Genomic DNA, 23,094 nt, shown 5'->3' with positions numbered 1-23,094 from the left:
GGGTAGGCCAGGGAGCCAGAGAAGGGGAGGGATGGGAGGCCACAGCAGAAACTCTGGAAGGCAGAAGAACAGGGCAGTAGGTAAGGGCTGAAGGTGGGGAAGAGAAGGAACCAGGCTGGGGAGCTTGGTGTTCAGGCACCAGGGACGCCAAGACAATTTAGGCCGTTTTAAATACAGATTATTTATTTGGATAAATGTCTCCACGCTCAATAGCAGCCTCTTCCTCAGAGCCTAGTAACTGAACCAAGGTATGTGCAAAGGAGATGCTCACTGAGTGTTGGATAGATGGATGGATGCATGGAGGCATGGATGGACAGATGAACAAACAAATGAAATGAGGGCCTCTCCACTGACAACAAGGAAAGTAGCAAGAAAGTGCTTGTGCTGTGCCAGGGCAGCTGGGGATGGGAGAAAAGGAAGAGATGGGGGTGGCGGCCTCCAGAAACGAGGAGGGCCTTTATGACCTTTCCCAAGAGGAAATGCAGGATGCTCTCTTTTAGCGGGCATAAACAGCTCCATTGCTTCACCCTGCATTTCCCATCCACTCCAAATGGTGAAACGTGCGGATCCCCCCAAAGTCCTCCACCCTGTCCCACAATCCTGCTGCTCCTGTAGTGTTTTGTAAGGGTTCAGCATTCGGGTTCCTGGCTCACCATGGCAGGTGGTCATGCACCCAGTTCCAGTGTTCCACCCGGGAACCAGCTATGGGCACATGACTAGGCCATCACTCGGGGCCGCACACACACACAAGCCAAGGAGACGCGGTAGAGCCTTTGTTCCAAGCAGTAGCCGTCACGGGTACCCTGCTCCCCAGGGCATGGCCGCCGGTAGAAGACAGTCTGGTTGTGGTAGAGCAACTCCGAGTTGCCCAGGGGGTCCATGTGGGAGCCAGTCTGTAGGCTGACACAGTGTGGACACAGGCAACGGGCGTGGTACAGGTCCTGAGGGAGCCGGTTCAAGTCCCTGTCCAACCTGTGGGGGTGGCACTCATCAGACTCTGGAGGGAGACTGGCTGGGCAGACAGGGGATGGGCCGGAAGCAGGGAGGGCCCAACATGGAAATGTAGTGAGGCAGGCCTGGCTGTTTGTCTCAGCTCTTGCACCCACTTGCTGAGTGACTTTAAGCAAGTCACCCCCTCCTCTCTGGGATTTGTTTCACCTCCTGTAAGTGAGGATCGGGGAAAGAAGAGTGGTTTTCTGGGCCTGGGAGCCCTTGCAGAGGCAGGGGAAGGCTAGCAGCCTCCACCAAACAGGCTCTGCTTCCATCTGATAGTCATGCTGGGCTCAGGCATGAGGTTTCTTTTTGTAATTGTCATTACACTTTCAGCGTTCTTTTATAAAGTAAAAACTGCTCTTACGTCCAAGTATTAAAAAAACTGTAAAGTTCACTGTCTCCCTACCAGTCCCACTCCCCAGAGGGAGCCACTGTCAACTATTTTCTGCACATCCTTCCAGACACTTTTCATGCATATATTATAAACACACATAAGCGTGCATCGTAACACTTATTTACTCATTCTGAAAGGATTCTGTGGTCAAAACAAGACTTGAAAAGTAGATGCTCCAAAGGTCTGAGACTCCCAAAGGCTAGCAGGAAACAGTCGCTCGGTTGTAAGGCCATTCTCCTACAGACAAGCCCTCCCGAGCTGGGGCTCAGCTGGCACAGTATTTCCCAGAGTAGGTTCCCTCATAACTACCCTGCAAGAAAAGAGGCCTGTGGCCAAATGAGTTTGGGAAATACTGAATTTATGTCTTCTTTTCCACAGACTTCTTGCAACCTTTAACGCTCTGAGCACATTATGAATCTCTGAGGGGTGAGGGCTCAAGCAGCTTTTCCCACACTTAACTGTCATCATTAATTTCTGATTAATGTGGGACAAGTATCGCAAAGAACACTTTGGGGAAGATCAGCCACGTAGTCTTCAGGGGGTCATGGCCTCCAAACAAGGGGTCTAGACCCCAGCCAAGTCAGCCATCGGGCACCCAGCCTCCCCAAAGGGGCTCCCAGCTCTTTTGGATTTAGCCCAGGACCAAGCCAGACTTCTAAGACCACTTCAAAGCATGGTGACCTGCAGTCTCCTCCCTGGATCTGGTCTCAATCAAAGCTGACCTTCTCCCTTCCCCCTGAACTTGTCCACCCATCCCAGAGTTACATTTATGGGGAATGGGAACACAGACACCCCAAGAAGACACAGGATAGAGATCCCTTAAGCCCTAATTTTTAATATATTGTTTTGTTGTCCTGATTTCAGTGCTTCCTAATATTTTTTTACATCGTGGCACAAATAGAAAATTTTAATATATGTGTAGCACACCGAATGAAAGAGTAAGACTGCCCATAATCAAAGGTTCAACTGACTGAGTAGCTCAGGCAGTTGCACATCTGGCTTTTGATTCCGGCTCAGGTCATGATCCCAGGGTTGTGGGATCAAGTCCTGAGTAGGGCTCTGCACTCAGTATGGAGGCTGCTTAAGACTCTTTCCCTCTCGCTCTCTCTGTCTCTGTCTCTCCCTCTGCTCCTCTCCCTTATGTGTGCGCTCTCGAAAAGAAAAGAAAAGAAAAGAAAAGAAAAGAAAAGAAAAGAAAAGAAAAAAGAAAAAGCTGAGCTTTGAAATCTTGGGTAATTGGCTATCACCCAATAAGAGTCAGAGCTACCCAGACTAGGCCTTGTGAAACACTCAAATCTTTATGGAGTCTCAGATAAAAAGGGGCAGGCAGGCTGGAATTGTGTGGAACTCCCCAGACCCTCGCATATACTCTGACAGGAACACATGCAAGAATTTGGGAGGGGGCTGCAGACTCACTCATATCTCCAGGGGGAGATAGACCTGCTGTTGAGGGGTCCATCTTCACTGGCCCTGCAGGATTCTAGGGAGTGGATGAGGCTAGCGCTCTCTGGCGGGGTCATGAGCACAGTGTTCTGTGTCAGCCATTCATGAGTGGGGTTCTGCCCTTTGCTGGGGCAGCAGCTGGACCAGTGGATGCAGTCCTTCTTGATCCGAATACTGAGGGTGTGGGTTCCCATGGCCATTACCAAGAACACGATCACCTATAGGAAAAGGCCAGTAAGAGACCTGCTCTCAACTAATCTGGGTACTCCCAGTTGAGATCCCGGTTTCCAGCTTCACCTGATCCCCAGCCCCAAACCCAGAGCCTGGCCTCTCTCCGCCCACAGCAACATCTCAGCACCTGCCAGGCCCCCTTGCACTCACCTGGTTCATGATGGATGCTGCTCGCTCAGCCAAGGTTCTGCACTGGCTGACAGGTGGGGCCTTGTGGAAGCAGGCTGACTGGAGCAGCTTGGGCGTCCTGGTTTTATTTTCAGCAAACCTGTTTTGTTTATTCAAATTTATTTCCACAACCTTTTGGAGGGAGTGACCTGACATTAAAAAACAAAACAAAATCAAAAAACCCTGAAAGTGTTTTCAAAAGTTGCTCAAATGCCATCTGCATGGAAGTTATAATTCACATCACACCTTGATAGCCTATTTGGGACACTTTGTTCTTTGCACCTTTCCTGGCATGGGGTCAAACTAATGGTATTCTGCTATTCGGGGCATTGGGAACTGGCATTATGGGAATTTCCCTGGCTGGCTTGGTACTCCAAATTAGGGAACATCATCTGGTTTGTCTTCAGGAAGCCTCATTTCCATGCTCCCACCCAGGGCCTTGTCTTCACCATTCCCTTTCTTCTCAGACAGCCTCCTGATCATTCACTTCAGTGAACCTTTCCCTCTCTCTCTGTTGACCCTCAACCCTTCTGTTCTCTGACCTTCAATGACCTTCCTCACCTTCAATGACCCCAACTTCTAGGACCCTCATCATCTAAGATTTCTTCTTTGTTGTCCATTACCCACTCCCTAACTTCCCCTCGCCCTCTCCAGTAGCTGCCCCACCCCACCCCCCATCCCACCCTTCCCTGAACTTCTCTGGGCCAGGGATACAGGTCTAACCCCACAGGACTGCCAGGAATACCCTGACCCCATCAGTTTGTTGACTGGATGCTCAGGGTCTGATGGAAGAAGATGTAGGTGGTTGCTTCCATTGCATAAACGAGAAGGTGAGGCCAGGAAGAGAAAGGCCTCGGTAATTAACAGCCTCACTAAGACCCAACATGAGGTCCCACCTCCAGAACAGATCTGCCCCTACCCCCACTCACAGGGCATTGGGGACAAAGGCCATAGCAAGGTTAGCTGCCCCTCTCAGGCAATGGGGCAAGCCCACCCAGCCTCAGCCCACCCCCAGCTCCCTGGGCCACTGGGGGAGCATGTGTGCTCAGAAATGCTTTAACTAGACCTGATTGCAAAGACATGGGTCAGCCAGGGGTCACCCCTCCTGGGATACACTGCATTGAGAGCAGGCCACCTACTTCCCTCCGGGTCTTTTCCCTCCATCCTTGCCCATCGACCCCCCTCATCCCCCACACCCACAACCCCCCCAACCCCAACACACTCATACACAGACATGGTCTCTAGAATGATGTTTTCTGATTTGCATGTACTTTCCCTTAGAAAATACTCCTCTAGTAACCAGGGACTCAGAAAATAAACAAAGGGAACCAGGAAGAACTTAAACTGCAGAATGAGGAGGAATCCTTCAAATGTTGTAGGGCAGAGCAGCCCCAAAGCAGAGGAGTGATGAGGACAGGGGGCAGTCTGGAAAATTGGGAGAAGCTGTTCTGGTGGTTTGGGGGAAGCCTGGAATTAGGGGTGAGGTGGGAACTTTGGGGAAATAGGTGGTGGCTGGGAGAGCAGGAGCTCTTAGGAAAAGCACTGAGGCCGGGAACACATCACCCCACTCCCATTGACCCACTGTCTGCGCTATGCTCCCTGACGCCCTCTCATTTCTGCATGCCACTGGCCTCAGCTCCTGTGTGTCACGTGCCAGGATGGTGCCAAGCTTTGTACATGCACCAGCTCATTTTATCCTTACAATAAGACCATGAGGTGGAAACTATAATCCCCATATTACAGATGAGAAAGCTAAGACTCAAAGACATTTAGTAATCTACCTAAGCTTGCACAGTTAGGGAGCGGCAGAGCTGGCTTTCCACTCCAGCCCTGAGCAACTCCAAACCTAATCTCCTGGCATGGAGATGACACACTGTGCTGACACCCAGTAAGCTGCAAATGGATGAGAAGCCCCCGCAGCAGTATGTGCTTTCCTACTTACCCAGGCTTGGGCCAGGACAAGTCTCACTTGAACCTGCCAGAAGCCATGGGATGTTCCTGCCCACTCAGGCACTCAGCCCTGCTGGCTGGGATCCACTGCTCTAGCTCCTTATTCCTCAGAATTTGGTCTGGCACATGGCCACCAGGGTGGCTTTTGGTGTTCCTGAGAAACCCCCAACCCCAGAAAAGGCTCTGAGGGTGCACTACCCTCCCACGAGAGCTGGATTCCTCTGGGTGTCCCCCAAACCAATCACAGCCACAGACCTGACATTGGCCCAGATCTTCCCATCTTGGCCCTGTCCAGGAAGGGGTGCTCGAAAGAGCTGGAAGTGATCCCAGCTACTTGTTTCACTTATTGATGCTGCAAAAGACCCCCATTGCCCTTCAGGAGAAGCCTTTGGGGTGTTCCCCTACCTCTGTACCAGGATGTCCTCTGAGGAAACCCCTAAAAGGCAGAGGGGGCCCCCTCCAAGCACACAGTCGCCCCTCAGGTTGGCCTTTCCCCCACTATGATGATCGGTTCTGACCTGAGAACCTGTGCTCTGAGTCACACACACCCCACCCCTCCGGTTTGCTCAGCCTCTGCCCTTATCTCAGTAGCAGCTCTGTGAGACTCCTTAGGGTGATCCCCTGCCATGAGAAACATTTTCCAGAGGGTTTTCCTCCTGGGGTAACTAGTTTTGGAATCCCTGAGTCACTTCAGCTTCCAGGGAATCCTTGGGGGTGTGGGGAGAAAGGGGTGGCAATGGGAAGAATGCTGGAGGCGGAAACAAAGGAAAGTTCACCGCACACCTGTCCTCACCTGCCTGGGCCCAACTGGCAGCCAGGAGGGGTTGGCTGAGTCCCTGGGAAGAGGGATCAGCACCCAGAAGGAAAGGGCAGGGGAGATGTAATGGAACATATCCCCACCTTTGGCCAAGAAAAGCTCTGGGGGCTTTCAGAAAGCTAGAATGGGACTGTCCTACCCTTTCGCAAAAAGACATCCCAGTCCTCACCTGCTGCCTTGAAGTCCTGACACTGCCTGTGGTCATATCTTGATTTTAGGCCCTCTCTGGACCATTCTGCTCATTTGTAGAAGGGTTTTTGTTTTTTGTTTTTGAGGGGGTAACCTGGTTGAACACAAAAGTGCCAACCAGCTCAGCTGCCCTGGACCCCAGCTCCTGAAATAATGCTGAAACCACAGGACTCAGCAGAGTCTGCTGAGGCTCATCTGCTCACATCTGATGTGAGGTAGGGGCATTGGTTGTTAAAATGCTGAAATGCTTCTGCCCCTGCTGGTAAATGCATGCTGTCCTCAGCCCAGGGGTGGGGGTGCATTCTATATCACAACCTGCCTGTGATCCAGCAACTGAATGCCTGGCCCAGATGGGGGTCTCCAGAATACTGCTCCCGTGTCCTGATTAGTAAGTGATAATGGTACTGGTTGCTACCTATTTATACTATCCCTTTAGGTACAAAAATGTTTAGGCTTAGGAGCCTGCCTTCAAAGAGAACCTCGTCTGGCCTGGGCAACACGTGGAGAATCAGGGTGAGCTGGACCCAGCAAGTCCCTCCCCCAGCCCAGCACTGGTGCCTGCCCATGGAGGGCCCTGGACTTACTCAGATTTGTTCTACAGTCGTGGCTGCCCTGTTCATTCATCCACTCACTAGCTATTTATTGAGCACCTACTATATGCCAGCCGCTATTCTAAATGCTAACAGGAATGCAGAGGAGGACAAGCCAGATAAGTTCTCTGCCTCATGAAGCTTACGTTTTAGGAGGAGATAGATGATAAACAAGGAAACAAGATAATTTCGGATAATTAATGCTATGAAGAAAATGAAACAGTGTTATGAGCTAGAGGGCTGAGGGGAATGGAAGAAGGGGGCTGCTTTAACTTTGAAAGCCAGGGAAAGCCATTCTGAGAATGCAGAATTTGACATGATGATGGAAAGCATGTGGGGGAAGAGTGGTCTAGGGAGAGGCAGCAGGACATGCAGAGTCCTAGAGGTGGGAAAGATCTTGGCATATTTGAGAAACAGAAAGGACAGTGTGGATAGAAAACGAAGGATAAGGGGGAGGGTGGGATGAGATAAGGTAAAGAGGTAGGCAGGGGCCAGATCACACAAGGTCTTCCAGGTTGTGGTAGAGCATTGGGACTTTATTCCAAGGTAAGGGGGAAGGTACTGACTGGATTCGAGTATGATCTACGTGAGGTAAGTTTCTCAAGGGCACACACGGTTTCCTTGACCTTCTGCTGCCCCCATAGAGCTGCCATCAAATAACAATAATAATAGTTGCTTTTACCCAACATTTACACAACATGGGCCAGGTACTGTTCTCAGGAATTTTTTATTTTTTTTTAATGTTTATTTATTTTTATTTTTGAGAAGGAGAAAGAGGCAGAGAGACAGGGGGAGGGAGACAGAGAATGCCAAGTAGACTCCATGCTGCCAACGCAGAGCCCGATGTGGGGCTGGACCCCATGAACTCTGAGATCATGACCTGAGCTGAAATCAAGAGTTGGATGCTTAACAAACTGAGCCGTCCAGGTGCCCTTTTTTTAGGAATTTCTTAACCTCACAACAAGCCTGATGCTATTGGTTCCATTATTATCCCCACTTTATAGACAGGGAACCAGAGGCTCCAAGAGCCTTCCTTGGCTCCATGCCAAGGTCACTAACTAGTGTTGAAACCAGGAGTAGAATCCAGGCAATCTGGGTGCTGTGGGGTCCAAAGAGAGGAGAACTGGAAGAATTCTTGAGCGCCTGAGTTTTGAGCAGCAAGAGGAGTAAAAACAGGTCAAGGAAGTCATGGTGTGGGATGGAAGAGACTAGCAGTTGGCCCTGCTGGGAAGGGGAGAGAAGCTGGGGCCCAGAAAGCCAGATGAATGGGTTCCTTCCTTTCTGCCCCTTGAATATGACCAGGGTAAGCCCTGAAGCTGAGGGCCCAGCGGCCTGAGGCTGTTGCCCAACCAGGGTCTAACTGCCAGCCTGGGTTTTCTCCAACCTTACCTGGAGCCCAGAGCTCTCCCTGAAGAAGGTAGAATCGCCTTAAACCTCTGCAAAGGAGAAGGCAAAGATGAGATAAGGACAGGGAAAGGCTCTTCCTGTCCTCAACAAAGAAACACTTCCAATTTTCATGAAAGTAAAGTGGGGGGTGGGGGGGCAGCAAGATGAAGAAAATTCATGGAGGGAGATCTTTGCCCCAGGCATTTTACATATATTTGCTCTTCACCAAAGACACTGTTACAGATGAGGACCTGAGACTCAGAGATGTTATATAACTTGGCCAAAATCACATAGCTAATAAAACAGGATTCATTCTTGAGTCTCACAAGCTACATTCCATGCCTGAGCACTCCAAAAGCATATTCTTATTTTCCTGCAGGTTTGTACTCTGCTCCCCCTCATCTACATTTATTTCCCCAGGCACTGAACTACAGGCAGTGAGCCCCAATGCCCGCCTCCCAAACCACCATTCTGCCTGGTCCTAGCAATTCTCTTCTGCCTAGTCTTCTGACCTCCATCTATTTCTCCTTGTGCCTGTCTGAGCATTCATCTTTGGGAGTTGGATTTTCTGCCCACTTCCATCTTGGGCCCCCTTTTGCCTTGACAGTCCTCTGGGCAGAGCATACCAAGTCACTCCCCAGCAGCTGAATGTCTGTGTTCCAGGCATCCAGGACCCCCAGGGCTGGGGTCTGGAGGAGATTGGATGGGGCTGGAGCTGGGATGGGGAGCTCTCCCTTCAGAGGCATCTGGAAATTTATAAGTTCCTCTACTGCCCTAAGGGCATCTAAGTCTGTTTGGAGTTCCCAGACCCACCCATAGGTCTGCACCCAACTCTGAGTCAAGACCAGAACAGAATCTCTTCCTAACCCACCCCATAGGTCCCACAGGGCTCTTCACAGGTGCCCAGGTGACAGGGAGGGGGAGCCAGGCCAGGTATCCCCCTCCCCTCCTAGGAAATGTCTGGATGTGTGGGCCTGTGGAATGTGAGGAGAGGAGGGAGCCTCAGGTTCACAAAGGGCCTTAAATTAGACTTCTGATGTTATCTACAAATGAAGTTATACCTAGAGTCATTGTCTGCTTTAAGTATTTGAAGTGTTAATTTGTTAAATGTAAACACTGAAAATCTACTACAGCTTTTTAATCCTGTTTAGCATCTAATTTTTTTAAATACTAGGAATCTCAAAAATGGAAGAAGGAAGGCTCCCTTCCAGCCTAAGAGGCCTTGAGGTGTGTCTCAATTGGAAGAAGCAGTTGGTAGGGGTAGCTGGAGGGAACAGCACACACTAAGGAGTAGTAATAGGTCAGGAGAGGTGTGGGAACCCAAGAACCCTGTTCTTGCAGCTGATCCCAGCTCCTCTGAAAGAGGTCTGCCCTTTTGTGCCCGCAGTCCGCACTCCTGCTCCGCGTGGTAGCAGAGTGAGCCAGAGTGAGGGCGGTGGACAGGCCCAGACTGGCAGAGAAGTGTAAGAGCGGCACAACCCGCCAGCCTGCAGCTCTGGGACCAGGCTCATGTTCTCTCGCCAGGGCCAGAATCCATGTCCAGCCGCAGCTCCCCGTCCTTGTGCCCCGCAAGAACGGCCGGTCACCCCTGCCACCCCTGCGGTGGTAACGCCAAGAGAGAAGAGACGCTCCGCTGAGGACCCCAGAAAGGAGAAGGAGCGCGCTCCCTCCCAAGGGAAAGACAGATGTGGGGCTCACGAAAGGGAGGCAGACAGCGGCGCGGGGCTGGCCGGGCAGAGCGGGGGCGTGGCGGGGTGAGGGAAGCTCCCGGGAGAAAGCAGACCACACGACCGGGAGGTCCTCCGCGACGGAGAGAGGAAAAGGCGCCGCGTACAGGGCCCGGGAGGGGGCGTGCAGTTTGGCCCGAGGGTCCCGAGCTGAAACTCAACACCCGCCTTTGGAGGGATCGTCCTCCTTTCTCCTCCGCCCCTTCCCTTCCCCTCCCTTTTCCCCTCCCTCCTTTCTTTTAATCCCCAGGACTGAGTCCCGCGCCGGAGCTGAGAGGGCCCGAGGGGAGGAGGAAGAAACTGCCCTGAGAGGGAGCCAGGAGCCCGGGAAGGGGAGGGAAGGGGAACCGCGCGTGGGGGCTGAGCCCGAAGGCCACGCGCGACCCCCCGGAGCCTTCGCAGCCCCTTCAGTGTTCCCCCTACCCACTCCAGGCGAGTCCACAGGACCCTGGCCCCTGCTCCTCCTTCGCCTTCTCTTTGCTGCTTCCTTTGCTTTGTGGCTTTCCTCTCCGTCCCCAGAGACACCTGGGAGCTGCCCAGAGCTCCGCGGCGCGCCGAGGGGCCCTGCCGGGGGTGCGCGTGAGCAGGCTGAGGTGTGGCGGCGCGCGGGTGGGCCCCGAGACGGCGCGAGGAAGGCCGTCCCGCCCCTTCGGGCCGAGCCCGCGTGCGGGGAGCGAGGTTCCGTCGCGGCGTCCCCCCCAGCCCCTGGCGTCCTGAGGGAGAGTGTGCGTGAGTGTGAAGCCGCCTCGCCGCGGGGGGTGCGAGTGTCTGGGCCGAACGCAACCACTCGGGCAACGCAGCCCAACGGCCACGCTCTCGGAGGCCTTCGGCGCCAGCCTGGCCTTCTTTCGCCAATTTGGGCGAGTTTGAAGAGGGGCGAACGTCTCAGCGCTCGCTCGCCCCACCCCCTCGCAGCCGGGCCGCCGCAGGGCCCCGGGCCGCCCCGACCACAGCCCTGGGAGCACCGCTCTCCGCCGCGGCCCCCGGGTGGGGAGGGTTGGCCTCTGAACTCGTTCGTCCAGCCCAACCGCTTCTGCGGCTTCTCCCAGCCCTCGGGGCCGTCCTGAGCTGCCTGGCGAGTCGTCGAGCGCGGCCCCAGCTCCCGCCTCCTCGCCTGCCCCAGCTCTGGGTGGGAGCTTTCGGGCCATGCAGACCCGGGGTCCCTCCGCGGCCTAGGGCAGGCAGCTCCGGGGGCCTGGCCAACCCCGTGGCCCCCGGGACAGCACGGAGCGCGCGCCCTTGGATGAGGTCCCGCAGCGACGCCCCGGCCCGCCCCGCTCCTCCTCCTGCCCGGCCAAGCTGCCTCCCATTTGGGGAGTTTTGTGGGCTTTCTTTCTCCTCCTCCAACCTCCGCGGAGGCCACGACTCAGGCGCCGCAGCTGGGGGCCGCCTCCATGGTGCGGGTCGGCCGCTGCTGAACTCAGCGAAACCGAGCCTGGCCTGGAGAAGGCCACACAGGAGGCCAAGGCCATGGCCATAGCCACGTCGGTGAGTCCACCAGGGAAAGGAGGATGCGGGCTATTGGCCTCCACGGTCTGCCCTGCACTCCTGTCACTTTTATTTCTGCTTTCTCTTTGTCTCTCTCCCTGGGCCCTTTCTCCTCCGGGAGGCTGTGTCTCCCCCCGCCCCCCCAACCCACTTTTGTTTCCCTTTCTCCCTCTCACTCCTCATCCCCAGCTCCTTCTGGGTCTAGGTTCCCCCATCTCCCCTCCTCCTCCCCATTCTCCTCTTTTCTTTCTGGTGGCTGCCTCTGGATGGAGGGGAGGGGGCAAGTCTAGCCCGAGTCCTATCTGCTGTTTTATGGGCGGGAACAGATGGCCACCGGTGGTCGCAGGGGCTTGTGATTGGGAGGCAAGTAAAAGGTTGGGAGGGGGCTGAATGGAGGTGGCTCCAGGAAAGTAGGAGAGGCCAAAGAGGCCCTTCTCTAGAGGAAGTATGGAGGAAAGGGGGGAAATTGAGCCAAAGAAGGAGATCTGTTAGGGAGACAGCAAAAATAGAGGGAGGAGGAGAGGTGATGTCAGCCAGCTTCTGGCCACTTTCCGGGGACTGGGGACAAAGGGAGGAGACAGCTGGCATGATGGGACAGTGGGAGGAGGCCTCCTAGAGAGTGTGTGGCCCACTGCCACTCTACCCGCCCACCCCACCCCCATCCCCAGTTAAGGCAGCCACTCCCTCACAAGTCAGCTGGGCCCCTGAGGAGGGGGTAGAGCAGAGGTGGCCACACCCATCATCAGTCAGTCTATCAGCAACTCTGGCCTGGGTTCCCGAAATTGTAAGGCCCAGAGGTCTGGCCCCATTGGATGGAATTCAGACCTGAGCACAAAGAGGAGCTCTCCACAGCCCCACCTCTGCTTTCTGTCCAGTGCACCTTATAGTCTGATTTCAAACAACTCTGTCCCCTTTCCACCGTTCCTAGACGCTGTGATTCCCCAGGGAAAGCTAGTCTGCTGTGTGCCTTCTGGCCCCCTCTGAATGGGTGCTCTGAGAAGGAGATTTATGAGGCTGGAAGCATGGCTCCTGACATTCTCCCATACCCCTCAAGGAGTTCGATTATCACTCTCAGACCAAACTCCTTTTAGCTCCTCAATCTGTGTGATGGTAAGATTAGCTCAGAGCCTGAAAATGGTGGGGGTATTCTGACATGAAGATGCTGGCACAGAAGCTGGTCAGCTTGTCAGCTTTGTGGTCCCAGGAGGTAGATTTTTCTTTTTACCTAGAGGTGGGAGGTGGCATTTGTGCCAATCAAACTCACAGGATCCTAATAACAGTTAATATCTATCGAGTATTTACTGGCCCTAGTTTATTTATTTTGAGAGAGAGAGAGCACACACACACATGTGAACAGGGGAGGGGCAGAGAGAGAAAGAGAGATAGAGAGAGAAAGAATCCCAAGCAGTCTCCATGCTGTCAGTGCAGAGCCCAACTCAGAGTTCCATCCCATGAGTCGTGAGATCATGACCTGAGCAGAAATCAAGAGTCAGATGCTTAACCAACTGAGCCACCTGTGTGCCCCTGAAAATGGATATTTGGATATGGATATGAAATGGCACAAAGGAGGAAACTGAAGCTTGGGAAAGTTAAACAACCTACCCAGAGTCACCCAGCTAGAAAAGGATAGGGCCAGGACTTAAACGCAAGTCTGTCTGCTTCAGAACTGTACTTTTAACCCACTGTCTAATCCAAAGTACTAATTTCTAATTTACACTTAGAAAAGTGTGGACCTAACCAGGAGTTTGTGTCATCTGGTTGGCATGTTTTCTTTCTGTGGGACAATATCCTTTTTTTTTTTTTAAGTTTATTTATTTTTGAGAGAGCAGATGTGCACACAAGCCAGGAAAGGGCAGAAAGAGGGGGACACAGGATCTGAAGCAGGCTCTGCACTGATGGCAGAGAGCCCGACACAGGGCTTGAACCCACGAACTGCAAGACCATGACCTGAGTTAAGTCAGATGCTTAACTGACTGAGCCACCCAGGTGCCCCAAACAATATCATTTAGAAGCCAAAATATAATCAGAAAATAGTTTGAGGAGTTTGGAATGAGGCAGGAGGAAAAAAGTCAGTTTGTTGTTAAAATCACCAAGCCATGAAGGGCTGGACAGCCTCTCCACCCAAGGGAAATGTCAGTCAAGAGGAACATGCACTCATGCTGGCTGAGCAGAGCCTCCTTCTCCAGGGCCTGGTGGCCAAATGCAGTCTGCCAGAGATCTTTAGCTTGAGATGTTTTACTGAATTACCTGTTAGGTAGTTATGTCTAACTACTAACTACCTGCTCTCCACCACCACTGCCTGGGATCCTGCCAGCAGGCGCAGTCATTTAGCAAACATAACCAAACCAGAATATATTTTGATATTGTGAGTGGTGTAAGCTTGATTCTACCAAAGAACAACATGGAACCAGAGCCCTGTGAGGGGTGGCTACCAAAGGGAAATTGGGAATAATGAAGATTTCATAATGTATTTGAGTCATGTTTGAGTCATGGACTCTACTTAACCAAGAGGTTAAGTTACTAACATATGAAGAAGAAAAGTAGAACCTTACGTTTGTGATTGTGGAGAGGTAATAGGGAGTGATTGAGAACGCGGACTCTGGAGTCAAACAGCCTGGGGTTCATGTGTTGTAGGCAAAGTCCTACTCTCTCTGTCCCAGTCTCCTTTCCAAATGGGGATAATGAAGGCTCCTTCCTCATAAGCTTGTTTTTTAAAATTTTTTATTTATCTTTTAATTTTTTTAATGTTTATTTTTATTTTTGAGAGAGTGAGAGGGACAGAGAGAGAGGGAGATACACAATCCAAAGCAGGCTCCTGGCTCTGAGCTGTCAGCTCAGAGCCTGATGCAGGGCTCAAGCTCACAAACCATGAGATCATGACCTAAGCCAAAGCCAGCTGCTTAACTGACTGAGCCACCCAGGAGCACCATAAGCTTGTTTTTGTTGTTGTTGTTTTAAAGTTTATTTATTTATTTTCAGAGAGCAAGAGAGTGGGGGAGGAGCAGAGAGAGAGGGAGAGAGAAAGAATCCCAAGCAGGCTCCACATTGTTAGCATAGAGCCCGATGCAGGGCTCGATCTCCTGAGCCATGAGATCTTGACCTGAGCCAAAATTAAAAGTTGGATGCTTGACTGACTGAGCCACCCAGGCGCCCCACTCATAAGGTTGTTTTAAGGATTAAATGAGATGAGATGATTAGTGTAATGACTTGCACAGTGTCTGGATACATAATTTGCACTTAATATCTGTGACTTACCACCTTAGCATGTGACTCTTGGAGGAAAAAAACTTAGATGTCCCGACCAGACAGGACTGGAAACAGGATGGTAAATGCTTGCTCTTGGTTGGTCTGCCAGTCCCGCAACACACACACACACACACACACACACACACACACACACACACACTGGAGTGTATACACTTTTCTCCTCTCCATGGTAACCTCAACTTCCTCTGATAGAACCTTATTTTCTCAGACTGAGAACAAAAGCATTGCTTCAGTTTCTGTTTTCTTCCTTTTTATGCCTAGGCACTGTCTGGGCTGCATTTTTCCCAGTCTCCCTCAGATTGATGGGTGTCTGCTGCCACTTAATCTAACCTTCTGCTTGTGGGGGATGCTGACTGGGAAACAGGAAGGGTGAAGAAGATTCTATGGGAGACGTTAGCAGGGCTTTCTCATGTACACAAAGCTTTGGAGGAAATTCATTCAATATATGTTCACTGAGCACTGATTCCAGGTGGAGCCCTATTGCAGGGGCTAGGAATACATCAGTCCCTGCTCCCCAGAGCTTATAGGGCAGGGGAATAAATAGAACAGAAATGAAATAGGCAAATAGTGTAAAGTATTATGAAGGGAACAGTAGTGGAGATGACACAGAATGGGGTGGGGAGAAGAGTGAAGAAAAGACCTCTTCGAGAAGGAGACACTTAAGGAGAACTGAAGGATAAAAAAAGGGCCAGTCAGATGACGAGTCAGGGCAAGAGCATTCTGGGTCAAGGAAACCACAAGTGCAAAGGCCCTGAGGTGAGAATTTCTTTAGTTCAAGGAATAGAAAGGAAGAGGAGGAATGCAGGGGATGCAGCTGGAGACCAGGCAGGACCAGTCAGGAAGAGCGGAGTCAGGAGGTCAGATTTTTAGCTTGTGGGAAATGGGGAGCTCCAAAATGTTTGAGCAAGGAATGTCATGACCTGATATATATGTGTGAGACCCATCTCCCCCTTCCCACCTCACCCACCAGGCCCAGTTGGCTCGGGCACTCTACGACAACACTGCTGAGTCCCCCCAGGAGCTGTCCTTCCGCCGAGGGGATGTTCTACGGGTACTGCAGAGGGAGGGCGCTGGTGGGCTGGACGGCTGGTGCCTCTGTTCCCTGCATGGCCAGCAGGGCATTGTGCCCGCCAACAGAGTGAAGCTCCTTCCTGCTGGCCCGGCACCCCAGCCCAGCCTCACCCAGGTGCTCCCAGCCCAGCATGGCTCACCACATCCAGCCCCAGAGCACAGCAATGAGGACCAGGAGGTGAGAGCTAGAGCCCTCCCATCCCCAAACCAGAAGAGCCTAGTTCCCCTTCACTGGTGCCTGCGGCGAGGTGGGGCAGGGCAGTCCTGAGACCGCAGCTCTTCACTGATCCTGTACTATGTGAAACCTGCCTGCCAACCCTTCCTTGGCTCTGTTTCCCCATTGGTACGGGGTGGGGGCTGGAAGGGATCTAAGCTCCTGTAAGGCATACATTATCTGCTTCCTGGTCCTGACCCACACATCTGTCTTGATCCCCCAGGTATATGTGGTGCCACCCCCAGCTCGGCCCTGTCCTACCTTAGGACCTTCACCTGGACCCTGCCCGCCCTCCCCTGATCCCATCTACAAGGTCCCCAGAGGGAGTGGGACCCAATCAGCTGCCCCTGGAGATGCCTTGGAGGTGAGGACCAGAGGTCTGTGTATGTTGGTCAGGGAACAGAGGGCTCTCAGTGGGGTCCACTGCTGAGGCTGAGGGTAACTGGTGGCTCTGCTCCCTCTCCAGGTCTATGACGTGCCCCCCACTGCCCTCCGAGTTCCCTCCAGTGGCCCCTACGACTCCCCTGCCTCCTTTACCCGCCCTCTAGCCCGGGTTGGCTCACAGGCCCCTGAAGAGGATGAAGCTCCCTATGATGTGCCTTTGGCCCCAAAGCCACCATCAGAACTGGAGCCAGATCTGGAGTGGGAGGGAGGCCGGGAACCAGAGCCTCCCCTCTACGCTGCCCCCTCCAACCTGAAACGGGCATCAGCCCTGCTCAATCTGTATGAAGCACCAGAGGAACTGCTAGCAGATGGGGAAGGTGGAGGCACTGATGAGGGCATCTACGATGTGCCCCTGCTCGGGCCGGAGGCACCCCCTTCTCCAGAGCCCCCAGGAGCCTCTGCCTCCAATGACCTGGACACTTTGGCCCTGCTTATGGCCAGAAGCCCCCCGCTCCCACACAGGCCCCGTTTGCCCTCAGCTGAGAGCCTGTCCCGCCGCCCTCTGCCTGCCCTGCCTGTTCCTGAGGCCCCCAACCCTTCCCCAGCTCCCTCTCCTGCTCCAGGCCGAAAGGGCAGCATCCAGGACCGGCCTCTGCCCCCACCCCCACCTCGCCTGCCTGGCTATGGGGGCCCCAAGGTTGAGGGGGATCCAGAAGGTGGGGAGGTAGAGGATGATCCAGCAGGACACCACAATGAGTATGAGGGCATCCCGATGGCTGAGGAATATGACTATGTCCACCTGAAGGTGAGCTCACCTCCCAACACCCCCACCGGAAATGCCCCCAAGAGAGCCAAGGGGAGGAGTGAGAAGGTCTGGGACCCAGAGGGACCCTCCCTTTCTTCACTGGCCCTGCACCTTATGGCCTGGGTCACCAGTACTTGGTCCCACCACTTGTACTTGTGCCACATTCCTTCTAAACCCAGCCTAGGGTCCCCAAGTCATCTGACCTGCCACCAGGGCTTCTCCCAGACCTGGAGTCAAGGGACTGGAATCTCTGATGGCAGAAGAAACCTCAGGAAGGAAGGCGGAGGGGGGAGGGGCAGGAACACGGGGAGGCCACCTTCCCAGCTCCCCCACCACTGCACTGAGACCCTGATCCCTCCTGCAGGGCATGGATAAAGCTCAGGGATCTAGGCCCCTGGATAAAGCCTTCCCAGGGGATCCTGAACTGCTGGAGAGGGGGCCACCGGAGCAGCAGGTAACCCTGTGGGTCAGTGCTAGAGAAGGGGGACCAGGAAGAGGAACCATCAAGGGAGAGATATTAGGATGGGGGTAAGAGCTCGGTGAGCCAGAGCTGGAGTACAGAGGAGTCAGCATGAAGGAGCTGAGACCTGAAAAAGAGTATTAGGAATTCAGAAAGAGGGGAAAGAATGTGTTGGAGAGGAATCAGAAAACCGAGCAGCCAGGGAAGCAGAGAGAGTTCTGGGATGTGGGTCAGAGCTAGGCCAGGTAACTTCTGAGGCTCCTTCCAACTGTGAATTCCTGGGTTCCTAAGAGACCTGGCTTCTAATCCCGGCTCCACCAGTAAACAGCCAGGGGCCCTGAAGCCACCAGATAATCTCTCTGGGCCTCAGGAAAGTGAGGTGGCCTCCTCAACTGTGTGGACCGGTCCTGAGCGTAGTAGCTACTGTTTATCGGGTATTTACCAAGTACAGACCCTGTGCTAATAAGCACATCGCATGTGTCAACACTAATCACAGCCATAGTTAGTACTCATATGGTGCTCACAATGTACAGTGTTCTGTTCTAAGCCCTTTCTATATGCTGCATCATTAACTGCAGCACAGCCTTGGGAGGCAGATACTAGAACTGCACTATCCAGTATGGTAGCCACTAGTCATGTGTGGCTCTTAGGCTCTTGAAATGTGGCTAGTCTGAATCAAAAAGTGCTGTAACTATAAAACGCACACCAGGTTTTGCAGGCTTAGTGTGAGAAGAAATCTAAGTAATTTATATGTTGATTATAGGTTGAAATTACAATTTTTATATCTGGAGTTAAAACATTCCAGTTTGTTTCTTTTTCTTAACATGGCTACTAGAAAAATTGTAATTACACATGTGGTTTACATTATGTTGATCCTGGACAGCATGGTACCAGATTCTCCATTTTAGATTATAAGGAAACAAGTTCAGTTTGAATCTAGATTTATCTGACATCACCTCTGGGCACTTTCCTGCCACTGGCTGTGAGAATTTAAATTTTCTGATGAGCAGAGGGAAGAGCTCAGGTAGAAAGGATAGAATGAGGAACAGAGGGAGGGAAGGAGGGAGGAAACGATTGCAAAAGTGGCACTACTGAGAGCATCCCGCCAACCACCCCTCTTGCCCTCAGGAGGCCCTGTCTGCAGGGGAGCCGCTGGATCTGCCCACCGGAGATCTACAGCTCTTGCATTTCTACGCCGGGCAGTGCCAGAGCCACTACTCAGCACTGCAGGCAGCCGTGGCGGCCCTGATGTCCAGCACCCAGGCCAACCAGCCCCCACCCCTCTTCGTGCCCCATGGCAAGCGGGTGGTGGTGGCCGCTCACCGCCTGGTGTTTGTTGGGGACACCCTGGGCCGGCTGGCAGCCTCCGCCCCTCTGCGAGCACAGGTCGGGGCTGCAGGTACAGCGCTGGGCCAGGCATTGCGAGCCACTGTGCTGGCTGTCAAGGGGGCCGCCCTGGGCTACCCGTCCCGCCTTGCAGCCCAAGAGATGACACAGCGTGTGGCAGAGCTGGCAGGGCAGGCCCTGCAGTTCACCACTCTGCTCTCCAGCCTGGCCCCCTGAGGGTCCTGCTCTGTCCCTCTCCTGCCTGCCAGAGCCCCCTTTTGGGCCTTGGGTGGCAGGAGGGCTCTGTTTTTAGGGACCAGGAGAGGTGGGGACATCTCTCCCCTTCCAGTCATCTCAGCCTCTCACAGAGATGTCCCTCCCCCCTCCCCCCACAGCTTTTTGTACGAGCCATTTTGTATAAATTATTTATATTTAATATTATTCCCTGCTTTGTCAGGGGCAGGTGCCAGGCCCCTTGGGGCAGGGAGGAACTGGACTCTTTCCCTCAGCCTGGGGTGGAAGTTCTTGGTCACTGCACTGCCACCCACCTCTGAAAGCTTGGCCCCCCAGAGAATCGGGTGGCTGAAACCTGGAGCCATCCAGATTCCTTTTTTTGTCCTGGTTCTTGGCTCTAGGACATCAGCACCTTACTGTTAGCTGAAAGTGACGGCATGATTTTGACCACCCAGAATGTGGAGGTCTGGGAGAGGCCTAAGGGCTCCTCCCCACAGCAGGCAGGACAGAACTGGGCCTCAATAAGCCCTGCTGTCTGGTTCTCTGACTCTGCTTCTTGGGCACCTGGGGGAGGGGCCAGGCCTGGCACCCCTAGGCCAAACCTATGGAATACACACTGTGGGCAGGATGTCTTTAGGTTTGGGGGGGAGATTTTGCTGTTTTTTTCCAAAAACTATTCATTCGGTGGGTTTCACCTCCCATGATGTGCCAAGCACAGTTCTGAAGGTACATTGTGGGGGTGGGATGGATATAACTGAGTCAGTTAAAATAAGTAAATAAAAAAGAATACCTGCCACAGATTTGACAGTTGCTGGTAATGGAAATGAACAGGATGATGTGAGGGACTAACTGGATGAAGGAGAGGCTGTTGAAGGAGACTTTAGATGGGATGGTTGAGAGTACTAGCTGAGCTGAGGCCCCAGGGATGAGAGAACTGAGAAGAGTCTGAGAACTAGCGTTCCCAGAAGGCAGACACTGTTAGTGATGGGGGCTTTTCCACCAAGACTTCATTATCATATGATGTCATTAGAGAGTTGCACTTGTGGAGAGGTTGGCCTCACAAGAGCCTTGAAAGGTGCAATGCTGAAGACGTCATCCCAGTGAAGGCCTGTTCTCAGCTTGGCACCACAGGACAGCTCTGGCCAACTGGAAAGTGCTGCTGGCTGGCCTGGGCACCCTCCGCCTTAGATTAACCCAAGAAGGTCTGGCCCCTTAAACCTTCCTTCCCAGTCCTCCTGCTCACTGCCTTTCTAGACACACCTTCTTTTAGAGGAGCCGAGGGGCAGGTGAATGCAATTAGTCCATAGTCCTCATGCTTTGGTGAAATTGATGAGCCATGGCTTAGATGGGGGATCGCTCCAGCCATTTACCACAGGGAAGAAATCCAAGCCACAGATGCATTGCTTCATTTGTGCTTTTTCCCAAATGACATTTTAGCACAGTGACTGGATTAGAGGCACCCCAAGCTTCAGTCACAGTTCAGGTCTCTTGGCACCCTCTATGCATTTGCCTTCTCCATTTTGGGTTCTTTCTTTCTCATATCACCCTTAAAGAAAACTCACTTCCAGATTCTGGGGTCACCAAAATGCACACTATGTATTGAAGACTTATAACAGGGCTGTCCTCCATCTCCCAGGAAGAATGTAAAGAGATCAACCTGGAAATCAAGTCAGAGGTTTCAGTGCAAGTCCCAGATCTGCCATGTACCCATGTGTCTGTGGGTAAATCCTGTGAGTCCCTCTGAGTCCTAAGCTTATCTTTAATATGAGGATGATCATAATGGTCTCACAGGGTTGTTGAGAGGCCATACAAGATAATATATGTGAAGGGCCCAGAGCCACATAAAGTTAAGGGATTATAATTCCAGGGCAGACATAAGGACACAGACAAATGAATCCCCAAGGAATGCTGACTGTGACAGCACCAAAGTAAATCCTAAAGAGATACTGAAATGAGCTGGGGGTGGGGGGGGTGGAGGGGAGCAGTGGGAAGCTGCTTAATGTATTGGAAGGCTTCTCATATCTGGAAATTTTCTGAACAGAGGAGGCAAATTGGAAGTGCGGTCCAGTGGAGAGAAGAAGCAATGGATTTCCTGGTTGAGACTAACAGGACACTCCTCTATAGCCCTTACCTTAGATGAAGAATCAAGTACCTGTTAGGTATCAAATCTCTTAGAGAAGTGTACCTCTAACTTGAATGTACCTATTCATGGGGATCTGGATAAAATGGAGATTATGATTCAAAGGCTTGGATTCTGCATTTCTGACAAGCTCCTGGATGAGCTGGGAGCTCTAGTCTGTAAGTCACACTTTTGAGTAGTAATTCTAGGGGTTAAGGAAGGCTTCTCTGAGACAAATGTGCAAATATGCTGAAGGATGAGGAGAACTGACTAGGAGAGGACAAGCCTTCAAGCCATAAAGATTAACTTGTCCAAGGGCCCTGTGACATTGAAAAAAAAACTGAAAGAAGTCCAGTGTGATGAGTGCAGTTTGGGGAAAGAAGCGAGGTGGAGCACCAGGGAGCATGGGACCAGGCCTGCAGGAGCATGTATGAGGCTCCTGGAACATTAGCATTTATTTATACCTTGTCGGTGAGGAGAAGCCACTGAAGGCTGTTAAGCAGGAAAGGGACATGAACAGATCTGCATTATGAAAAAAAACAAACACTCCATCTGCACTATAAATACAGATAAGGGAACAGGGCAGAAACAGTGGATGCAGAACACCAGTTAGGAGGCCCAAGTAGTCTGTGCAACAGGTAGCTTAACTAATGGTAGAAAAGCAGAGTATCTGAGAACTATGCAGGAAGGAAAATGGACAGGGTTTTGTAAACGATTTGATATGGGGGTAAGGAGGAGTCCTTGCAAGGGCTGTCACCTTGAACATATGGTCACAGTTGAATGGTGAGGGTACCATTCACAAGGCAAAGAAGCACTAGAAGACGTTACAGGGGAAGAGTGTGAGTTTGGTGTTGGATGTATTGAGTTTGAGGTCCTTGTGAGTCACCCAAGGTTAAGAAGATGAATAAGAGGTGGCTACATAGGTCTGGGACTCAGAAGAGAGATGTGAGCTAGAGGTGTAAATCCAGGGATTAGGTTTGTGTTGTTTACATTGGGGGTGAATGAGGCCGAGGCCGTGAGCATGGGTGAGATCCCAAGGTGGAAAGAACAATGAAATGAGAGGAGGGCCCAGGACCAAGCCTCAGGTTCGAAGACACTGAATGATGGTGAAGAGGTGGAGGAGGAGCCTGCCATGGAGAAAAAAGGAGCAAGAGAAAGAAAACCAGGAGAGTGTGAGACTTAGCAGCCAAAAAAGAAAGTGTTTAGAGGAAGGGGTGGTCAACAGTGCCAAATGATGCTGAGGATGAGGAAGACTCCGCCAGGGTGGGGGTGCTGAAACCCAGAGATGTGGTCTTGTAGAGGACTGCAGCCAGGGCTGAGTACAGAGCCCAGCCCAGCCCTCCATGTTCATCCCCTGTACTGTAGTCGCCAGTATAAATGGCTGTCTCCCCAGTAAGCTACTCCAAGGTGGGTCTTGTCCATCCTGTTATCTCCCAAAGCCTAGCACAAGGCCAGGCACATAATAGATGCTTAATAAGTTTTACTGATGAATGAGTGGATGCATGGAAAGATGGATGGATGGTTGGATGAATGAATGAGGAGGAAGAATTGGAAGCAAATGAGGTATCTCTGGCAACTGCCTGGACTAGCTACTATCCTTCAGCTTTCTTTCCTTTTACCGCAATGGCCCGCAGACCCAGAGAACGGAGACAGAGCCCCTGGGCCCTGGCCCCCCTTCCTCTCTCTGACGAAGAGTCTGGACCGAAGGTTCTGCTGACGTGGGAAGGGGAGGAGAGTCTGGAGGAAGGGGAGGGGAAAGCAGCGCAGAGATCGCAGAGACGAAGGAGGCGCCCGCGGCTGCAGAGCTGCAGAGCAGGGTCTCTCCAGCCTCTGTATCC

At 52.4% G+C, this 23,094-nt stretch overlaps 2 protein-coding genes across 6 annotated transcripts; one reads left to right on the top strand and one right to left on the bottom strand.

The window, feature by feature from the left end:
- Positions 1 to 205: 205 nt before the first annotated feature.
- IL25 (interleukin 25) lies at positions 206 to 10,412 on the bottom strand. Its single transcript, XM_047862836.1, has 4 exons — positions 10,312 to 10,412; positions 3,212 to 3,378; positions 2,804 to 3,048; positions 206 to 972 (listed from the first exon to the last, which is right to left on the bottom strand). The coding sequence occupies exons 2-4, from the start codon at positions 3,218 to 3,220 to the stop codon at positions 717 to 719; spliced, it is 510 nt and encodes a 169-aa protein (XP_047718792.1). The 5' UTR covers positions 3,221 to 3,378; positions 10,312 to 10,412; the 3' UTR covers positions 206 to 716.
- EFS (embryonal Fyn-associated substrate) lies at positions 9,961 to 23,024 on the top strand. Of its 5 annotated transcripts, none has more exons than XM_047862823.1 (7): positions 9,961 to 11,376; positions 15,614 to 15,892; positions 16,152 to 16,292; positions 16,395 to 17,117; positions 17,482 to 17,571; positions 18,706 to 18,976; positions 22,891 to 23,024. In XM_047862823.1, the coding sequence occupies exons 1-7, from the start codon at positions 11,359 to 11,361 to the stop codon at positions 22,971 to 22,973; spliced, it is 1,605 nt and encodes a 534-aa protein (XP_047718779.1). In that variant the 5' UTR covers positions 9,961 to 11,358; the 3' UTR covers positions 22,974 to 23,024. The 5 variants fall into 5 exon arrangements, with proteins under 5 accessions (XP_047718779.1, XP_047718781.1, XP_047718782.1 ...); XM_047862825.1 differs by lacking the exon at positions 22,891 to 23,024 and adding an exon at positions 21,179 to 21,381; XM_047862826.1 differs by lacking the exon at positions 22,891 to 23,024 and having other exon boundaries at positions 15,614 to 15,694; positions 15,781 to 15,892; positions 18,706 to 19,937.
- Positions 23,025 to 23,094: the final 70 nt, after the last annotated feature.

The sequence above is a fragment of the Prionailurus viverrinus genome, chromosome B3 (genome assembly GCF_022837055.1).
Source record: "Prionailurus viverrinus isolate Anna chromosome B3, UM_Priviv_1.0, whole genome shotgun sequence".
Taxonomy (NCBI): domain Eukaryota; kingdom Metazoa; phylum Chordata; class Mammalia; order Carnivora; family Felidae; genus Prionailurus; species Prionailurus viverrinus.
Note: the sequence above shows the minus strand (reverse complement) of the source record. Positions and strands in the feature narration are given on the sequence as shown.